The sequence below is a fragment of the Gossypium hirsutum genome, chromosome D12, assembly GCF_007990345.1.
Source record: "Gossypium hirsutum isolate 1008001.06 chromosome D12, Gossypium_hirsutum_v2.1, whole genome shotgun sequence".
NCBI lineage: Eukaryota > Viridiplantae > Streptophyta > Magnoliopsida > Malvales > Malvaceae > Gossypium > Gossypium hirsutum.
Genome location: NC_053448.1, coordinates 3,827,105 through 3,844,887, shown reverse-complemented (window position 1 = coordinate 3,844,887; position 17,783 = coordinate 3,827,105). Strand labels below are relative to the sequence as shown.

Genomic DNA, 17,783 nt, shown 5'->3' with positions numbered 1-17,783 from the left:
ATAAATGTATTACATTTTATAACTATTTTAAAAGGGAAACTATTTATCGTTTCGTCTAGGGCCCAAAAATATCAAGAATGGGTCTAGATATGACCCTTAAACGTCTTCCATATATATATATAAAACAACTAGGGTGTAAATAATATAGAGATAAAACTTATAAAAACAATAAACAATAATTGTTGGCTGAGGTTGTAGTAATGTGTAAAATTACAAATTCAAATGTGGAAAAGCATTCATTCAAATATAAGGAGATAAAAAGGGGGGATGAAGTTGGAAATAGCAATGATACCAGCAGTTAATGTTCATCTAGAATTTGACAATGATGCTAGGGGAGTTTAGATATAAATAAAATTGACAATGAAGTTGCCCCTTTTTGTTGCTTTGATCACCCACACGACACCAGCAGTTAAATGGTCATCTACAATTTGCATTACATATTTCTCCACATTTATCCATTTTTATGTCAAACTTTTAGGTTTTATTTTATTGCTTTGTTGCTGTGCGCGGGTTTTAATAAGACGGTTGAGTTGGTGTTATTAACATTAACTCAATTATAAATTTATTAAAATATTATTTCATATACAAATTAAATTATATTTTTATAAATATGGATTTGACATTTTTATACTTGTTGATGTTCATAGATATTATGATCACACACAGTTGCCAAATGATTGAATGAATCAAAGGTAAATTTGAGGCCGTAATTTTGATGCAATTATGCACTAATTATCAGTGTCAATCAAATATATTACATACTATTATTATGTCTGAAAAGAGTAGGAAGATGGTCCAGTAGTAGGTTCGATGTCCGCTGTCTTTGATGCTGGACTGCTTCAAGTTGTCACCTATGGTTCTTCCAACAACGGAACAACTTGTGCCACTGGGACTAATCTATGCATTTCCCCTCAACATCACCAAATTTTGTGGTGTTTCTTGCATTATCAACTATAGTGTTCATGAGGCAGTGAAACTTCAAATAAACTGTGTGATTATTAAAAAATGGTGGCCAATTTTGCACTTATCCATATCAACTTTACCCATCTTATAGCACATCCAGTGTAACCATATGGAAAAAAACTAGTAACATAGCTATCAAAGTTGACCCCCCAGTCATTTGGTCCCCTCCATCCCATCAACCTTTCATTGTAACCTTAAATGCAATTTGAACAAGAGGAAGATTTGAAGTTAATCAGTATTGATCTTATTCATACTGTTTTCAAGTATACGTACAAACATATATACCATATATATACTTAAAAGAAGCAAAAAAGGGAGGGGGGTGAAAAGAATATCGATCAAAGGCATCTGGAATTAACTCGATCAACAATGAATCATCAACTCGTATTCTGATTCACATCTCCATCTTTAGATGGCTAGCTTCAATGGAACCTGCAGCTATCAAATTAAGATGGACCAGATAAGGTTTGTATGTTTTGATTCACATCTCTGGAGGACCTACTCCTATCTTTTCATGCTTGCCAGTTCAATCCTTACAACTATCCAACATAAAATGCAAATAAACACTGTTATGTTTCTCCTTTATTTAAGACAATGATATGATAGTTCTAATTGTATGTTTAGCTTGACACAGGGCCCCCAATTTTGCCTTTCCAAGCCATGTGGTGTTACAGTAGATGCACATTTAGTAGATCAAAACTGTGTTACCCGGACTCGAGTATATGTTAAAAAAAAATTTCCACATATTTGGAGGGTTATATTTTATACCAATGTCCAAAATACATCACGATACGGATGCTTCAAGGAAAATGAAGACGTCGGGTCAAAATGTTGTTTACTCTTACCCATATGAACAAGCAAATGGGATACAGTGCTCATTGAATATAATTTATTATTGTGAAAATGATAGAAAGCTTCTATAAAAGTAACTTTCTTCATTTAAATCATATGCATATATAGGCAACTGCTCTTAATTTGCGAAAAAAAGTCATTTAACAACTGTGGGGTTCACTTATGCATCTAGCAAATGTAGTCAAAACTTCTGCACTGAAAAATCACCAAGGACATGTTAGCGTTTTATGTACCTGCAAATGGTTGAGATGGGAAGGGTGTTGTTGATCTTCCATGTTCGAATGCCACATTGTAAACGTTTTGCAATTCAACGTCCCATGTTGGTGAGGGCTGAATTTGCTGCATTGCAGAGTGTTGTTCTATAATGAGAAAGATGGCGAACACTAGTGTGAAAGAAAAGAGTAAAAAGGAGGCAATCAGAAAATTACAGTGAAACAGGATGTATCTAGAAATGATGCGTCCGGGATTGTCGATTTGGGAGCACTAATGGTTCTCCGAAGAGCAATGTCCGGAGAGTTCAATCCCATTTCAACTCCAGAACAAGCAACCACTTGTTGAACTGGATTGAAGTGAAGATAAGAAGGATTTGCCATTTCTGATGACATCCCAACTGTTGGGAAATTAGTCATACAAGGAGGAAATACCTGTGGAGAACAAACAATTCAAACATTAGGAACAAAAATAAATTAACAATAATGAATTAAAAAAGAGAAATATCCTAGATTTTGCCTTACATCTTTGGCAAAAAGATTGTCAATGTCGAAATCAAGCCTTGGATTTACAGCAGCTAGTTTCATGGATAGGAACTGCAGATTATGAACAATTAAGACACTGGATGACACAAAATATATGAAGAAAATGAAGATTGTAAAGGTTTTACCTCAACTTGTCGTTGAAGAGATTGAACATAATTGATTATTTCATCAAGCATTCCAGCTTTCCCAGTGATTTTATTACACCCTGGAACTAAATCTTGCAGATATTTCATTCTTTCACTGATCTTTTCCCTTCTAACCTACAAAATGAAAACATAAACCAAACGAATTAAGACATCATTCTATATTAAAAACATACAAACATATATACACACACACAAATTTCCTACTCACTCTCTCAGCTAAGCTATGGCTATCAGTGGCTTGGCCACGACGCGCCCTAACGTGAATATAATCAGGCTTTTGAACCTCAGTGAGCTTTGAATTCTCCTTGGAAGTATCAGCAGAAGGTTCCTGCTTGGTGCTGCTTTTGTTGGTGTTGGGTGGTCCTGTAATTTTTGACTCTTCCTCTTCTTCTCCACAGGCTTTGGTCTTCTTAGAGTCATCTTCCGCAGCAACCTACAAACATATCAAAAAACACCAACTCCATTTAATGATTTTTGGCCTGGTTTTTGCCAAATTTTGGTTCTTACAAGAGACAAGATCCCAAAACAGAACATTTTGTATAAAACAAGAGAGGTGTAGACACAACAGGACATGAACCTTTGAATTATGTAACTTGTCAGCTTTCCTTTTCTTGGAGCTTTCTCTTGCAACGGCTGAACCCATGTTCTCAGAGACAATCGACTCTTTGCCCTTGACCTCCATCGCCTCTTTGGCTATAGTCGCCGCCACAGCTGGAGGGCAGCTAAAAGTCCTAGAAATGGCGTAATTCATATCAAAACTCGGTCCATTACTGTAGCCGCATGGCCCAAACCCCATGCCAGCCATGTCAACCTTCCCCAACTCCGGCCACGATGTCTCCAAGCTAGGGTCAGGCTTCACTTGCCGAGTCATCACCAAGTCATCCAACACCGACTCATCGCTTATTAAATCACCCTGAAAGCCATGAACATGGGTGCTGGTTTGGGTCGAAAACACCCCACTTAATTCGCTGAAATAGCTTTCTTGTTGCCATTTCACGCGTGCTCTTTGTCTATCCAGCACTGTCAATGTCTCTGCTAATGCTCTATTCATGTCAAAATCTCAAGATAAGCCAAAATCAAACAACAAAGGGAAGTGAAAGATCAAAATCAAAGAATAGTGTTTAAGATGAAGAAGGATTAGGCAGGTTCACTATACGACTTCCAAGGCTAACACGAGATCATTGTGAGGTATAGTACCATATATCACTAGGTGATGTACTTTTGAAAATATGTTGTTCTTTTTCTTTTTTATGAAATCTTTTGCTACTTTTGGGAACAGTGAGTTTTAACGGGCAGGGGGAGGAGGGAGGAGGGAGGGTGAGGTATATATAAAGGGGAAACTAAAGTAGAAATACAAGGCAAAAGATATAAGCAGTATTTTTATTTAGGCATAATGTCTTTTTTGGCCCTTCAAGTTTTAAAATAATCATTTTAGTCATTCATTTCATTTTTTGTCTCTTTTAATTTTTGAACTTACATTTTTTTGTCAAATCATTCCAAAATGGATGAAAAAGTTGACATGTCATCCATGTGGCAATCCATGTGTATGTAGCGTCAACAAAGTTAAAAAATGTTTAACTTTTTCATTTATTTTAGAGTGATTTGACAAAAAACGTAAATTTAATAGTTAAAAAGGTAATATTAAAAAAAAAAGCTAAAAAACATTTTTGTAAAGTTTGAGCACAAAAAAATCATTATGACTTTTATTTAAATTAAATTATGTATACATCAATTCTTTAGGTCAAAAAATTATATAATACATTATTCTTTTTAAAAATATATATATCTTTCCATGGTATTTTTAAAAGGAAAAATATTTTTATAAAGGTGGTAGCTTTTGAAGAGAATGGTTTTCTTTTGGGTAAATTGTCAAAATAGTCACTTTTGTTTACCTCAGATTACGTTTTAGTCACTTATGTTATCGCGTTGTAACATTTTAGTCACTGAGGCGTTAATTGTCGTTAATAATGTAACAGTAAGCTGACATGGTACGTTAAATCATCATTTCAAATAAACATTTTAGGTTAATTTATACAATCAGTCCACATATCTTTTTCATTTTGAGCAATTTAACTTTTTTTTTCTTTTATGTTCTTTTAACTTTTCTTTTCTTTTTCTTTATTTTCCATTCCCCTCTTTTTCTTCCTATGTTTTTCTCCCTTCTCTATTTCTTTTAAAGTAGTTTTCTATGTTTTCAATTTGTTAAAACTAGTCCTTATACTTTAATTTTGTTAAAACAATTTACTTATTTTTCTTGTGAGACGCGCTTGTGGACTAGTTTTAACAAATAAAAAACATAGAAAAACTACGTTAAAAGAAATGAAGAAGGGAGGAAAACAGAGGGAGAAGCAGAAGTGAATGGAAAATAAAGAAAAATAAAGAAATAAAGAAAATTAAAAGAACAAAAAGGAAAAAAAAATTAAATTGTTCAAAATGAAAAAATATAAGGACCAATTATAAAATTTAACCTAAAATTTTTGTCTAAAATGATGATTTAACATGTCACTTTAGCATACCGTTACACCGTTAATGACAATTAATGGCTTGGTGACAAAAATGTTACAACACGATAACGTAAGTGACTAAAATATAACATTTCAAACATAAGTGACTAAAATGTAATCTGATTCAAACAAAAGTGACTATTTTAATAGTTTACTTTTTTTTAAAGAAGGTTTTTTATAGAGAGTAGACGATTTTTTATAGAAAAATATAATATACTAAAAATTAAATGACATAATTATGCTTATATATGTATACTATTATTTGCCTGAAATGCTTTAAAAATAAAAAAAAATCTGATAAATTCAATTATTAAATTGATATCACTTGAATCAAATATTAAAACTTAATCAAATATTTCTAATAACATAATTGTTGTTATATTTTCCCTCTAAATAATAAAAAGAGTATTTTTATGGCTTGACTTGCATGAGTGGTGAAGTGCATTTTAATTCCTCACAAATTTCAAGCCAACACACACGAGTGTCTAGATTCTATTGACATGATTCAAGCTTTTCAGCTACTTGAATGAATGTATTTGATCTGATGTGACACAAAGAACCTTAACACATGTTTTTTTAATGATTTAGGCTTTCTAACTACATGAACCAATGTATTTGGTACATTTTCTAAAAGAATGATTGATTTTGTTTATTGTCATCTTTGTTGAAAAACATGGAGGCCTGAGACTTATAATCTTCGTTTTTTATGCAATGAAATGATATAGTGCTAGAAGATGTAGCTCTATCGATAGGCTTTCCAATTGACAGAAGAGCACCATTGAGCGATACATTCCCTACAAGAGTCATTTCCCCACCTGATGCAAATGAGATTGAAATCGATCGATATACCATGACTTACATTCTCTACTTGATTGAACAAACGTTGATGCTAAACTTATATTTTCCGCTATTGGGCGACACCGATTTAACAAAGACATGCAAATAAAGGAAAACAGTTCTGACATTTCTCTATCAAATGCTTTGCAAGGTGTCCTAAAGTTGTTGACATGTTATCTACTTCTACAAGCGTGGGGCTATGGTCAGCATAAATCCTTGGAGTCATACGCTTTTCCTTTTACGAAAAGGTGAAAATCTAATCATAGTTAATATATTATGTTATATATGTTATAGAATATAGTGCATTATAAATGTGTATTGATAAAGGCAATCATTTAGATCATACCAATTGTATAAGGGACCTTCGTTGGATAAGAGCACAAATTAAAATTAAATAATTATAATTTATCGTAATTGTTTGCATGGTTATTGTACAAGTCAACAACATTACTATCATGAGCATAGTCATTTTTGGTGGACATAATCCACGACACCTATATGCTTCCACATCATTGAGTGGATAATGCAACAGTTTATGCCTTTGGTTGAATAAATGCCTGCCAAATTATTTTCCTCCATCTAGTCAAGGTTCAATCCTTTGTTAGGTTGAGGATTTCGACTCAATTGAAGTCAAGTACCATCGACTCTTTTGATTCCAATTCTTTGTGTAAGTGAAACCATATTTAAGTTTAGTCTACAAGATTTTCCTTATTAAAAAAGAAGAAGCTTAAACACTTGTAAAAGATCATAACTATGAAAAGAATCGAAAGCAGAAGAGGTAAGGTCAGCTTTGGTTGACATTAGAGTTGAGTTGAAATCCTCATTCTTTTTGTCACATGCCATTCTTTTACATATTCAAAAATAATTATAAAATATACCATATATAAAAATTATAAAAATAAAAAATACAAATATATAAAAAAATTTAAAAAGTAAAAATATATACAAAATGATAAATTTTAACAACAAATAGGTAGGGGTGTTCAAATCTCGGTTAAAACCGAATTAACTGACCGAACCGATCTAATTTGGCTAATCGGTCGGTGGCCAAACTTAGTTCGATCAGAGGTTGGTTAATGGTTTTTAGGAATTTCAGTTATTAGTTAGTTCGGTTCAAAATCAGATAATTAATCAAATTAACCGAACTTAATAATTAATATAATGTGTTAATTTCAAGACTTATGTAGTGTTTCAAGACATAAATGCCAATTAATCTGATTAACTTTCAAGACAAAAACATATATTTCGGTTAATTTTAATGTATTTTTTATATGTTTTATACTTGTTTTAAATAAAAGACAAAAACATATAAATTTTAGCGAATTAACTAAAATATTTCAATTCAATTAATTTTCTGTTAAAAAAATTCAGTTTGATTAACGGTTTAAAAATTATACAATTCGATTAATTTGATTAATAATAGTTTTATTCGATTAATAACCGAAATCAACATTTTAACACCTCTACAAATAAGAAAGGTAAAAAATTCAACACGAGATTAGGGAAAGCCGTTAATTTTAATTTCTTTTTCTCTTACAATTTGATCAAGTTATTGTCAGTATGTGAATATATAAAAAATAGTTCACAAAAGTTCCAAACTGCCTTGCCATTTTGGAGTCTAAGAAACTCTACTAATAGTATACTAAATAATTTCTCATATATATAGAAGAGATGTATCATCTATATAAATTATAGCGCTTCAAACTTTAGTACCAAAAAGTCCAATTATTTTTACATTTTTATATTTTATAATCTATAATATTAATAAAATTATTAATTGAGTTGGTACCATGAGTTAACTGGGTAATAATTTAGCTAAAAATTGATTAATATATTTTTATTAAATTATTTTGATAAAAAATATTGAGTTTTTTCTTTAGAAAAGCTAAAAGACTTTAAAACCCTTAAATCTTTTTTAGCAAAAAAATTATCACTGCTTTTATTCTTTATTGCTTTTATATTATTTTTATGAAAGATTATTATATAGTTTATTCATAATGATTTCTTTAATTCAATTGGGTTCAAGTCGCGTTAGTAGCATTGGTTGTTCGGGTTTTACCTTGTTATTGTAATTCACAAAAAAAATAGAAAATCGTCGTGTTACTTATTCATTTTTAAAAAAATATCAATTAAAATACGTGACAATTTTTAATAACACTTAAACAATTAAAAGGCTTTATAAATAAATATTTGATCTTTTATACAAATAAATAAGGTTAAAGTACTAAATAAGCCCTAATTCGAAAATTAATTAGGCCCTAATTGAAAAGTGTAACCAATTGAACTCTTAATCCAAAAATAACAATCAATTGGGCCCTCTAAATTGACAATAAATTTAAATTTTTTATAACATTAAAAATTTTTAACAACTTATATATATTATAATTTTCTAAAAAATCATAACATTTTAGTAATTTCTAATAATTTTTAAAAAACTTTTAAATTAAAATTACTACTATTTTTTTGTTTTTTCACACATGCTGCACTACATCATACCGTAAACCATCATTATCAACATACTCGTCAACCAAAATTATTACTCATCATCTACCTTAAACCACCAAACACTAAATCCATTATTTCTCGGACCCTTTACTCAACACCCCATCCAAGTCTAATTACCATCACACTTCAAGCTCCCCCATTAAAACCATCCAAACATTAAAAACAACTATAATTTTCTTATATATTTTTTAATTTTTACAACTTTTTATATTTTTTATTTTTTTTATCATTTTAATTATTTTTATATAATTTTCTATCATTTCTAACTTTTTATAATATTTATTTAACATTTTCATTATTTCATAACATATTAATAATATTTTATAACATTTACTATTTTTTATTTTTTATTTAAATTTTATGATATTTAATAATTTTCATAGATTTTCTATAATTTTCAAAATTTTATAATATTTTAATAACTCTTAGCTAAAAATTTTTAGGAATAGATATCAAATTTATACATAAACTTTAGTTCAATGTATAACTTGATACATGAACTTTGATTTTAATGGAATTATATACGTGAATCTTGAATTGTGGTTCATATGTATATGTGAAATTTTAACTTTGATTCAATTGTACACATTTAAAGAAAATGAATAGATACATTTACTTTCATATTAGATTAATATAACTGTTTATGTCTGTAATATGCCAATGTAAACTGGCGCTAATTCGATAATATTGTTAGTAATTTTGTGAAAATTGAATCAAAATAAAATTTCATGTATAAAAAAGCACAAAATCAAAATTCGTGTATGAAATTGCACAGTTCATGTATAATTTTGATATTTACCCAAATTTTTATAATAGTTTTAATATTTTTTTTCATTTTAGTTATTTTTATATAAATTTTAAGATATTTTAATATTTTAAAAAATTTATAATTTCTTGAGAACTTTTATATAATCCTTAAAAATCAATTAAACCCTCTTAAAATAATTAAAAATCAATTAACCCTCATAAAATAATAAAAAATCCATTCACATCAGACGTCACGTCATCAAAATTTTCATGCTAGCCGCCACGTTACTTACCACATTACTCACCATATCAACACTGAACGGTTTGTCTAAAACCTTAACGAAAATAATAATTTTGAGAACTTAATTGATTATTATTTTTGAATTAAAAATCTGGTTGATTGCAATTTTCAACAGCTTTGAAAATAAAGTCATTATCGTCCAAAAAAGAATAAATAAAGCAATTATGGTCATAATCAAAGCTTTTTAGCTAGCTAGCTTGCAATTTTATCCGATATTTTGAGTATATTTTTTATTTTCCATACTAGGGTTTATTAATAATTTGACACTTTATTTTATCAGTTTTTTTAATTTGGTACTTATTTTTTTTACCCATTTTGTTATTTAAATTTTAACTCCGTCCACCGATTCAACTCCAAAAATTGACCGTGTAAAAAAGGGAAGGCCGTGTGGCGACTACCAAAACGTTTCACGTGGGTTTTTCTTTTTGCCTATGTTAGCATGACGAGACATATAAATGGATTAAAAACCTTAAAAATTATGTATAAATTACCGTATTCAAAATATGTCATTCAAAAAATTATAAAAGTAAAACCATCATCTTATGGTATGATGGTTAAGAATATTTATCGCCTTCGATATAGTTTAGATTTGAATCGCTTTAATTGCGTTTATTGTTCGAACTTCTCTCTATTATTGTAATTCACTAAGAATAATATAAAAGTAGAAATATTTTAAAAGTTTAAAATTTAAAAAATATATAAATTTTACATTAATAAAGTATATATTTTAGAAAAAGCTAAAATCCAAAAAAAAGTCAATTAAACATTTTATAAAATTAAAATATATATAAAATCTAAAAATTCAAATTTATAAAAATAGTTAAAAGTTTAGAAAGGTTTAGTTAATTTTAGGAAAAAAAATAGTTTAACTTTTAGAAAATTTAAAAAAAATTAAAAAAATAAATATATTCTAAATAAATTTATAATAAAAAAATTAAATTAAAGTTTGACTGAGGCTAATCGGGCATCTAACAAATGATGGTCGGCGTTGACGGACATGACCATTTTCCAGTCATAAGTAGATATATTCATTGATAAGTGCTCTGTATAATTCGTTGACCTAATCCAATTTAGATCATATTTTTTAATAAAAAATCTCACTAGTGTCACAAGCCGCAGTTCAAAGCCCGTGACCATCGCACCAAACGCATCCAATGGAGGTCTATTGCTCAGATGGGGATCATTTGGCCCACGAGAATTGGCCCGATTCAAAGAGCTGTTGGACAAGCCTGTCAGATTGAAGCCTGGTTGGCCCGATAATGAAGATATGGCAACTTAGGCTAATTTGGTAACTAATCTTAGAAGATTGAGGGAATCATATCTTGTAAAGATTAGATTAGATTTGATATGGCATATCTTGTAAATCCCTAAAATAAAGGGATATGGTTAATCTCGTCCGTCGATGTAAATGTATCTTGACCGTCGGTTTTGGGGAGCTCAACTATAAATAGAGAGCCTTCTCCTCATTTGTACTCACTCCATTCATTGTTTCATTATTCTTTGTGAATAAGAGAATTGAAAGCATTTACTCAAACACTTTGCGTGCGCTCTTTCTGTTGTTCTTCTTTTGGCATAAATCGCTTCCGTTCTTCAATATGGTGCCTTGGAGGAGTTCTTAAGGTATTCTCACTTGAGTAAAGGCTGACTTAGGCGAGTTTGGATGAATGGATCGCCTAAGGCCGCACGGATTGCGAGACGAAAGGTCTAGCCCCGCGACAATAGGATGGCCTCAATTTAATATTAAAATATATAAATATTTTATTAATTTATGATTAGTAAAAATAGATTTTAAAGATGGGTCAAAAGTCAAATTTAAGCTTGAATATTTTTTTTTAAAATCGAACCATAGCTCGACTTTGTCTATGGATATATCTCTGACCTATAGGCATATCTAATTTTAAGATAAGAGACTATTAGAGAATTTAGAAATTATTAAATAAATTCAGTATAAGCTATTAATTCACTTTGAAAGTGGAATAATATTCTTATAATTTTTTTTGTGAAAAAAAAAACTTAATATAATCTATTTACATAGAAGCCTAACACTTGCTTTTACAATAGAAGATGTTGCCAACACCTCTCTTGGGATCTCATGAAAAATTGTCAAATTTTGACCCATATTAATTCCCTAGAAATATGTTGCATGTCCCAATGTCCAACCTTCGCTGAAAGTTGATGAATTCTTCTAATGATGGTGGAGTGTGAGTCAGGCAAGGAGAAATCCCGAACAAACTTAACCACCTCCAAACTATCTGCTTGATTTTATAATTTTATCTTTTGAGAAAAGATGTTTTAATAAGATAAAGATGATCATGACTTAAAAAATTACAATCTAATTGATGATTAGTTGACGTTTGAATTATTTTCCGCTCAACTTAACACCCACATAAAGACGTGTAATTATATTTTTATCGAGAATCAACATAAATAATTTTAAAAAGTATCGGATAATGTGGCTTTATATATACAAAATTGATCGAAATGTCAATAATTCTTATCATAAAATTATAATATTGAGAAATATGTAGCTCCATTGATGGGACTTTGAAGCAATGGAAGGTAGGGGGAAGTCGTAATAAGTAGATATAGTTTGGAAGTGGTGGGAACAAGTCCAGAGAGGATGAAGGCTACTTCCATTATCATTCCAAAAGAAACTTGAGGGGGGCCTTCCCTCACCTCTCCTTCCCATGTACTTACACATGAACTAATACTATAACAAAGGCCAAATGGGCCCTCTCTTTCTCTTTCCTTCCATCACTTCTCTCTACTCTATTTATTACAAATACTAATTTTTATACATCATTTAAATTAAAATGGGCCTATTTGGATATATGGTGAGATTGATTGTTGAAACAGTAAGATTAAATATTATAGCGTTGAGATTAAAATTAGTGGTGCAATATGTTTTTAAAATTAATTATAGCGATAGCAGTGGGGTGAATCATCATAATAACAAAAAGAAAATAACCATTAAAGGATATTATTTAAAATTTGTATATATCAAATTTTAAATTTAATAATTATAAAATATTAAATTATTTATATATAATATTTTATTTTTAATAAATAAATAAAAATTAATAATAATATTTTTTATTCTTTATTTTTAGTTAATTTATATTAATTATATAGTACTAAATATTTTCATTAGCTTATTAAAAAACTTATATATTTATTTTTGATTATTTATATATTAAATAATCACTTGATGATTTGCAAAATAATTATACAAAATTTAAGGGAAGTTTTAAGGCATCAAATGATGAAATTATGTAGAGATATAATAGAGCATGAAAGACTGGTGAGAATGAAAAAGCAGACCGGAGGATGAAAAATTTGAGGTGCTAAACACTTAGCACACGACCTCACTGGAGCTTACTGATATTTAGAATTTTTTTTTGAAATTTAAAATTTAAGTTTAATTATTAATATTTTGTTAATTTAACTTGCATTTTTAACTGAGACTTGTGAAGCAAGTGAGGATGGGGTTATTGGTCAGTGAAACGTCTTTGTGGCAATGTGGTCCAATCAAATTGAATGGTTTACAAAATTTTCAGCTTTTGGCTTAGTCCATAGCGATATACATACGCCAACTCTTGTCATTAGAATACATTTGTTAGAGCAAGCACTCAATTTTTTTCCCCTTATGCGGTTGTGCCTGCAGTAACCCCGAAAACGAGGTGTCCCCGTTCAAAGGCGGCCTTTCATACTTTGTTAAACTTAATTTCTAAATATTTTTTATAAATTAGTCTAAAATTAATAGAGGAAGGAATCTTAAATATTAAGATTTGATCTTTAATTTTTTTAATATTTTAATAATAATAGAGGGAGAGAGAGGAGGCGGCAATGAAAGATTGCAGCAGATCCGATGTAAAAGAGCGGATCCTAGTGAGTTGCAGGCCCCAACCCCTCTCCATTATGAAGGCTTTTCAGAGATATCAATGGTGTTGGGATTCGCCTATGCTCTTCTATCTCATGTACCATTCCACTACCCACTACCCACTACCCACTACCGTCTATTGTTTCTAATCATTAGGACACCAAGGGTTTTTTTTTTTTTTTGCTCTCCAGTTGTTCAAAGAAATAATCCTAGTTTTTCAAAAAACATTAATTTTAATAAATCCAAGAAAGAGAAAAAATTGTATGTAAGAGTAATATTATCCTTTTCTAATAGTTTTATGTCATATCAATAATTTTATCTTAAATTTAAATTTTTTAAGATGAAAATGTTGATATAGCATAAACTATTAGAGAAAATATATAGATGACATAACATCAGTATTTTATACAATTCTTTCTCATCCTAAAACGGATGTAATAGAAGTTTTAGTTCCATATATATACACATAACACTCTTCAAACTCCACAAGTTACTTTGATAAAAGTACTATGGAGGTTTCTAAATTATAAGTTTGATTGTATTTTATCTTATTTATTCAAAAAAATAAGTAAATTAATCCTTATATATTAAGTTATAGAGTAAATTGGTCGTTTTTATTTTTACCCATTCTTACGATTAAAAACTAGCATGATTAATAAAATAATTAGATTTTTGCCACATATACCTCATTCGAATATGCATGAACAAACTTTTATCATTAAAAATAAATATAATTTTTAATATATTATAAGTTGAGAAAGCAAAACTCAAATGTGACCTAGTTTTAAGTGCATCTACTTACATGGATGTCACGACTGTGCCATTTTCTTTAATTTTTCTTGTTTTAATTTTTAAGTTTTAAAGCCGTAAAGCAGAACTTCTCTGCGTATCTTAGGCAGCTTTTTCAAAAGGTCTGTCTGATATACACAGTATTATTAGTATATAAAAGCTGCATGTCCAAACAAATCTAACATTTTTATATCTTAAAAATTTATAGTTAAACAAATAAAAACTAATAAAATATTTTACATTTAATATACTAATAATGTACATAAATTAAAAATAAAATTGATTAAATTTAATTTTAAAACATTTGATAGAATGATGTTTTAAATATGGACAATATATTAATATGTAGCGAAGTTTGAAAATTCTGAAAATGGAAACTTTGTTTGAAACCTAGATATTTTATTAGATGATGAGATAGGGATGGGGGTTTTATTTTTAATTATTAAAAAATGTATACAGCTCAAATTATTAATGCATTCTTACTAAACCTAGAAGTACTAAAAAGAAAAAAAAAATGTACCTTGAAATTTGTTTACAACCTCCCATGCATGCACCAAAACAAATACGGATGAAGCAAGCGTCGACATAGGAATCCTTACTAAATGCTACGTGTTAGAATTTAGGTTATATATTGCCAACCTGCCCTATAACACTCAAAACTCTCTACGACTGCTTTTTCAACCCTAGGGCTCGAATTGAAGGAGCTTATGATGTGTATGCACACTTGGATGTGGCATTGTTGAGATTGGAGTTTGGAACAAGGAACAAGCATGGCGATTTCGATGGTTAAGGATGAATTGCCCGGAACTCTTCACGAGTTATATGAGGAAGGAAAATATTTTATTGAAAAATGCTTTGTTAAAGACCCAAAGAAGCAATGGACATTTGAGGGGTCATCCATTTATGGTCAGTGATGATGAGTTTTTTTTCTTCTTAATCACAATAATAAATAAAGTTAAGTATCAAAATCGACATGTTAAAAGTAAATATACCACATTATAAATTTGACTAAATTACAGGGACCTATTTGTACTAATTATATATCTATTGTCACTACAGGAAATTAGGACTTTAGCGGCGTTTTTAGTGGCGTTTGGACCAAAAATGCTATAAGGGTTATACATTAATTAGTGGCGCTAGCAGAAAAACGCCGCAATAAATAAAGCAATAGCGGCGTTTATGAGAAAAACGCAACAAATGTGAGCAATAGTGGCGTTTTTTGTCCAAACGCCGCGAATATGTATTATTTTTTGTGAAACAGTGTCGTTTTGTTAGCCTCGAAATGCCTTGGTCTTTTTCCCAAAATCAGTTCCCCTCTTCCCAAAATCCCTAAGTAATTTTCCCAGAACCCTTCCCATTTTTCCCCAATTCATTTCCCCCAAATCAGTTCCCCCTCTCTGAAATCCCTTTCTCTTTTTTTCCCGTTCTATTTTCCCCAAATCAGTTCTCCCCTTCCCTGAAATCTCTAATATTTTTCCCAATTCCCTTTATTTTTCCCCTACTTTTTTCCCCAAATCAGTTCCCCCCTCCCCGAAATCCCTAACGTCTGCTGCATCACCGTCGGTAGCCCTTTGCTGCATCTCCGTCAGCATCCCTCTGCTGCTTCGCCTTGTAAGTTTCATTTTTTTTCATTTTGTTTGATTGTTATTTTTTTTATTGTTAAGTGACTAAAACTATAGATTTCTTTCTGATGTTTTCAATAAGTTTATCTATGCTCCAAGCTTGGATATCAGATTGTCACGCCACTATTAGTACCCATCTTATCTATTTAAAAAACTTGTGCAAGAGTAGACTTAATATGGATGATTTTCTCTTGGTGATTCGATGAGTATTATTGTTGATTTCGGTTGTTGTTTTTTTCTTTGTCAAAAAGGGAACTAAAACGCATTAATAAAATCAAAGTATTGTTCGAAACATAATTCTCCTCTACGTATTATCAACCAGCAAGGGATTTAAAAAACTATGTGGGGTACTGCAAATACATTAAAAAGTTCTGGAAATAACCTATGTCCGAGAGAGACAAATATTGAAAATTGCTTCCTAATCATGCTAAGGTTGTAGTACATTGGTTTCCTTCCCAAAAGAATGAAGCTAAAATGTATTAATAAAATCAAAGTACTATTTGAAACATAGTTGATTTTATTGATTGTGTGATTGCACACTTTGAATTAAGTATACTGAGGGGTGAGTCACTGCATTAAGCCATTTTTGGTATTGTTTCTTTTTTATTGAGTAAACGCTCGAAAGTTTACTGTAGTACAAATCAACGGATTCCCCTCTCTGCGTAGGAATATAGTAGAGTATGGTCCTTTTTATTAAACAGCACATATTTTTACCTTCTATCTTCACTACATGTTCTGCACTTTCTTCTTGATAACATTTTGACTTCCCTTAAATTTGTCTAACTAGTAGTTACTTTGATGCTTATATATATACCTTGTATTGGCAACCTTCTTGACACACACACCAAAACTTCTTACCTCGTGTATTACCTACTGAATATTAAAATTTTAGTTTTCTTCTTGTTCCTCTTCTTAGTTTTGTTGAATCTTTAGGGATATGTTATAGGTGAGTTATTCTTAAAGGCAATGTTCTACATATTTCAAGCTTCTCTACTCAATTTTTAGGTTTTGTTTTTCTATTCATTTTACACAAAATGTAAACATGGTATGAAAAATAACATGAATGTAACATAAATATATGAACGTGGCAAAATAGATGCTACTACAATAACTTCCACTTTTTTGTGTCATATATCTTCGTGTTAGTTTCTCTTCATATTAATAATTTTTATGTCGATTTTACAAATTTATTTATATTATTTGTTGTGTCCTTTCACATTTTGATTCTTTCTTTATTGAGTACGTGTAATTTTGATAGATTCAAGATAACTTTAAATTTCATGTCATATATTGTATAATAAATGAAAATAGTAAACATGTAACTTATTTTATTTATGTTATTTTTTAATATCATGTGATTTTCATACCTTGTATCTGTGTTATCTTCCCATTTGGTGCCCACAACAGTTTGGAGTTTATTTATGCAGGTGTACAAAGTTTGGATGCTCATTTGTGATTTATTATATATATGTCTGTTGATTGTTGGAAATGCCGGAAAAGTTGAAAGTAATTAAAATAGCGTAAAGCCTGAAATTCTCTCAAGCATATGCGAATTATTGTGTTCTGTAAAATTGGGCTTATGAACTGAAGATGTTAATTACCTTATCTTCATTGTTTGCAGGTGTAATTTATCCTTAACAATGTTATAGAAAAAGTTTTGTTATTGACTCGGAGAAGGGAAAAATGCTTAGTAGTTGCTGCAGTTCGCTTTGTTCGCACAATTCTCACTCATCATGTAAGTTAATTCACTCGTAATTTTGCTATTTATACTCTTTTATTTTTCATTTATTTTATTATTTTTGCTATTATGGAGTTTCTTTTTATTCTTCTTGTAGCATCTCAAAAGTTTTGGGCGTGCTTTTCTCACCACAACACTAGTTGC

The 17,783-nt window shown here is 30.0% G+C and overlaps 1 protein-coding gene across 4 annotated transcripts; it reads right to left on the bottom strand.

Annotated features, from left to right (window-relative positions):
* Positions 1 to 728: 728 nt before the first annotated feature.
* On the bottom strand, positions 729 to 4,069 carry LOC107945035 (transcription factor bHLH63). 4 transcript variants are annotated; one of them, XM_041108249.1, is made up of 7 exons: positions 3,294 to 4,058; positions 2,925 to 3,149; positions 2,696 to 2,830; positions 2,550 to 2,621; positions 2,244 to 2,459; positions 2,049 to 2,154; positions 729 to 1,156 (listed from the first exon to the last, which is right to left on the bottom strand). In XM_041108249.1, exons 1-7 carry the CDS (start codon positions 3,765 to 3,767, stop codon positions 999 to 1,001), a joined length of 1,386 nt encoding a protein of 461 aa, XP_040964183.1. In that variant the 5' UTR covers positions 3,768 to 4,058; the 3' UTR covers positions 729 to 998. The 4 variants fall into 4 exon arrangements, with proteins under 4 accessions (XP_040964183.1, XP_016734342.2, XP_016734346.2 ...); XM_016878853.2 differs by lacking the exon at positions 729 to 1,156 and adding an exon at positions 1,185 to 1,401 and having other exon boundaries at positions 3,294 to 4,069; XM_016878857.2 differs by lacking the exon at positions 729 to 1,156 and adding an exon at positions 1,185 to 1,502.
* Between the last annotated feature and the right edge of the window lie 13,714 nt (positions 4,070 to 17,783).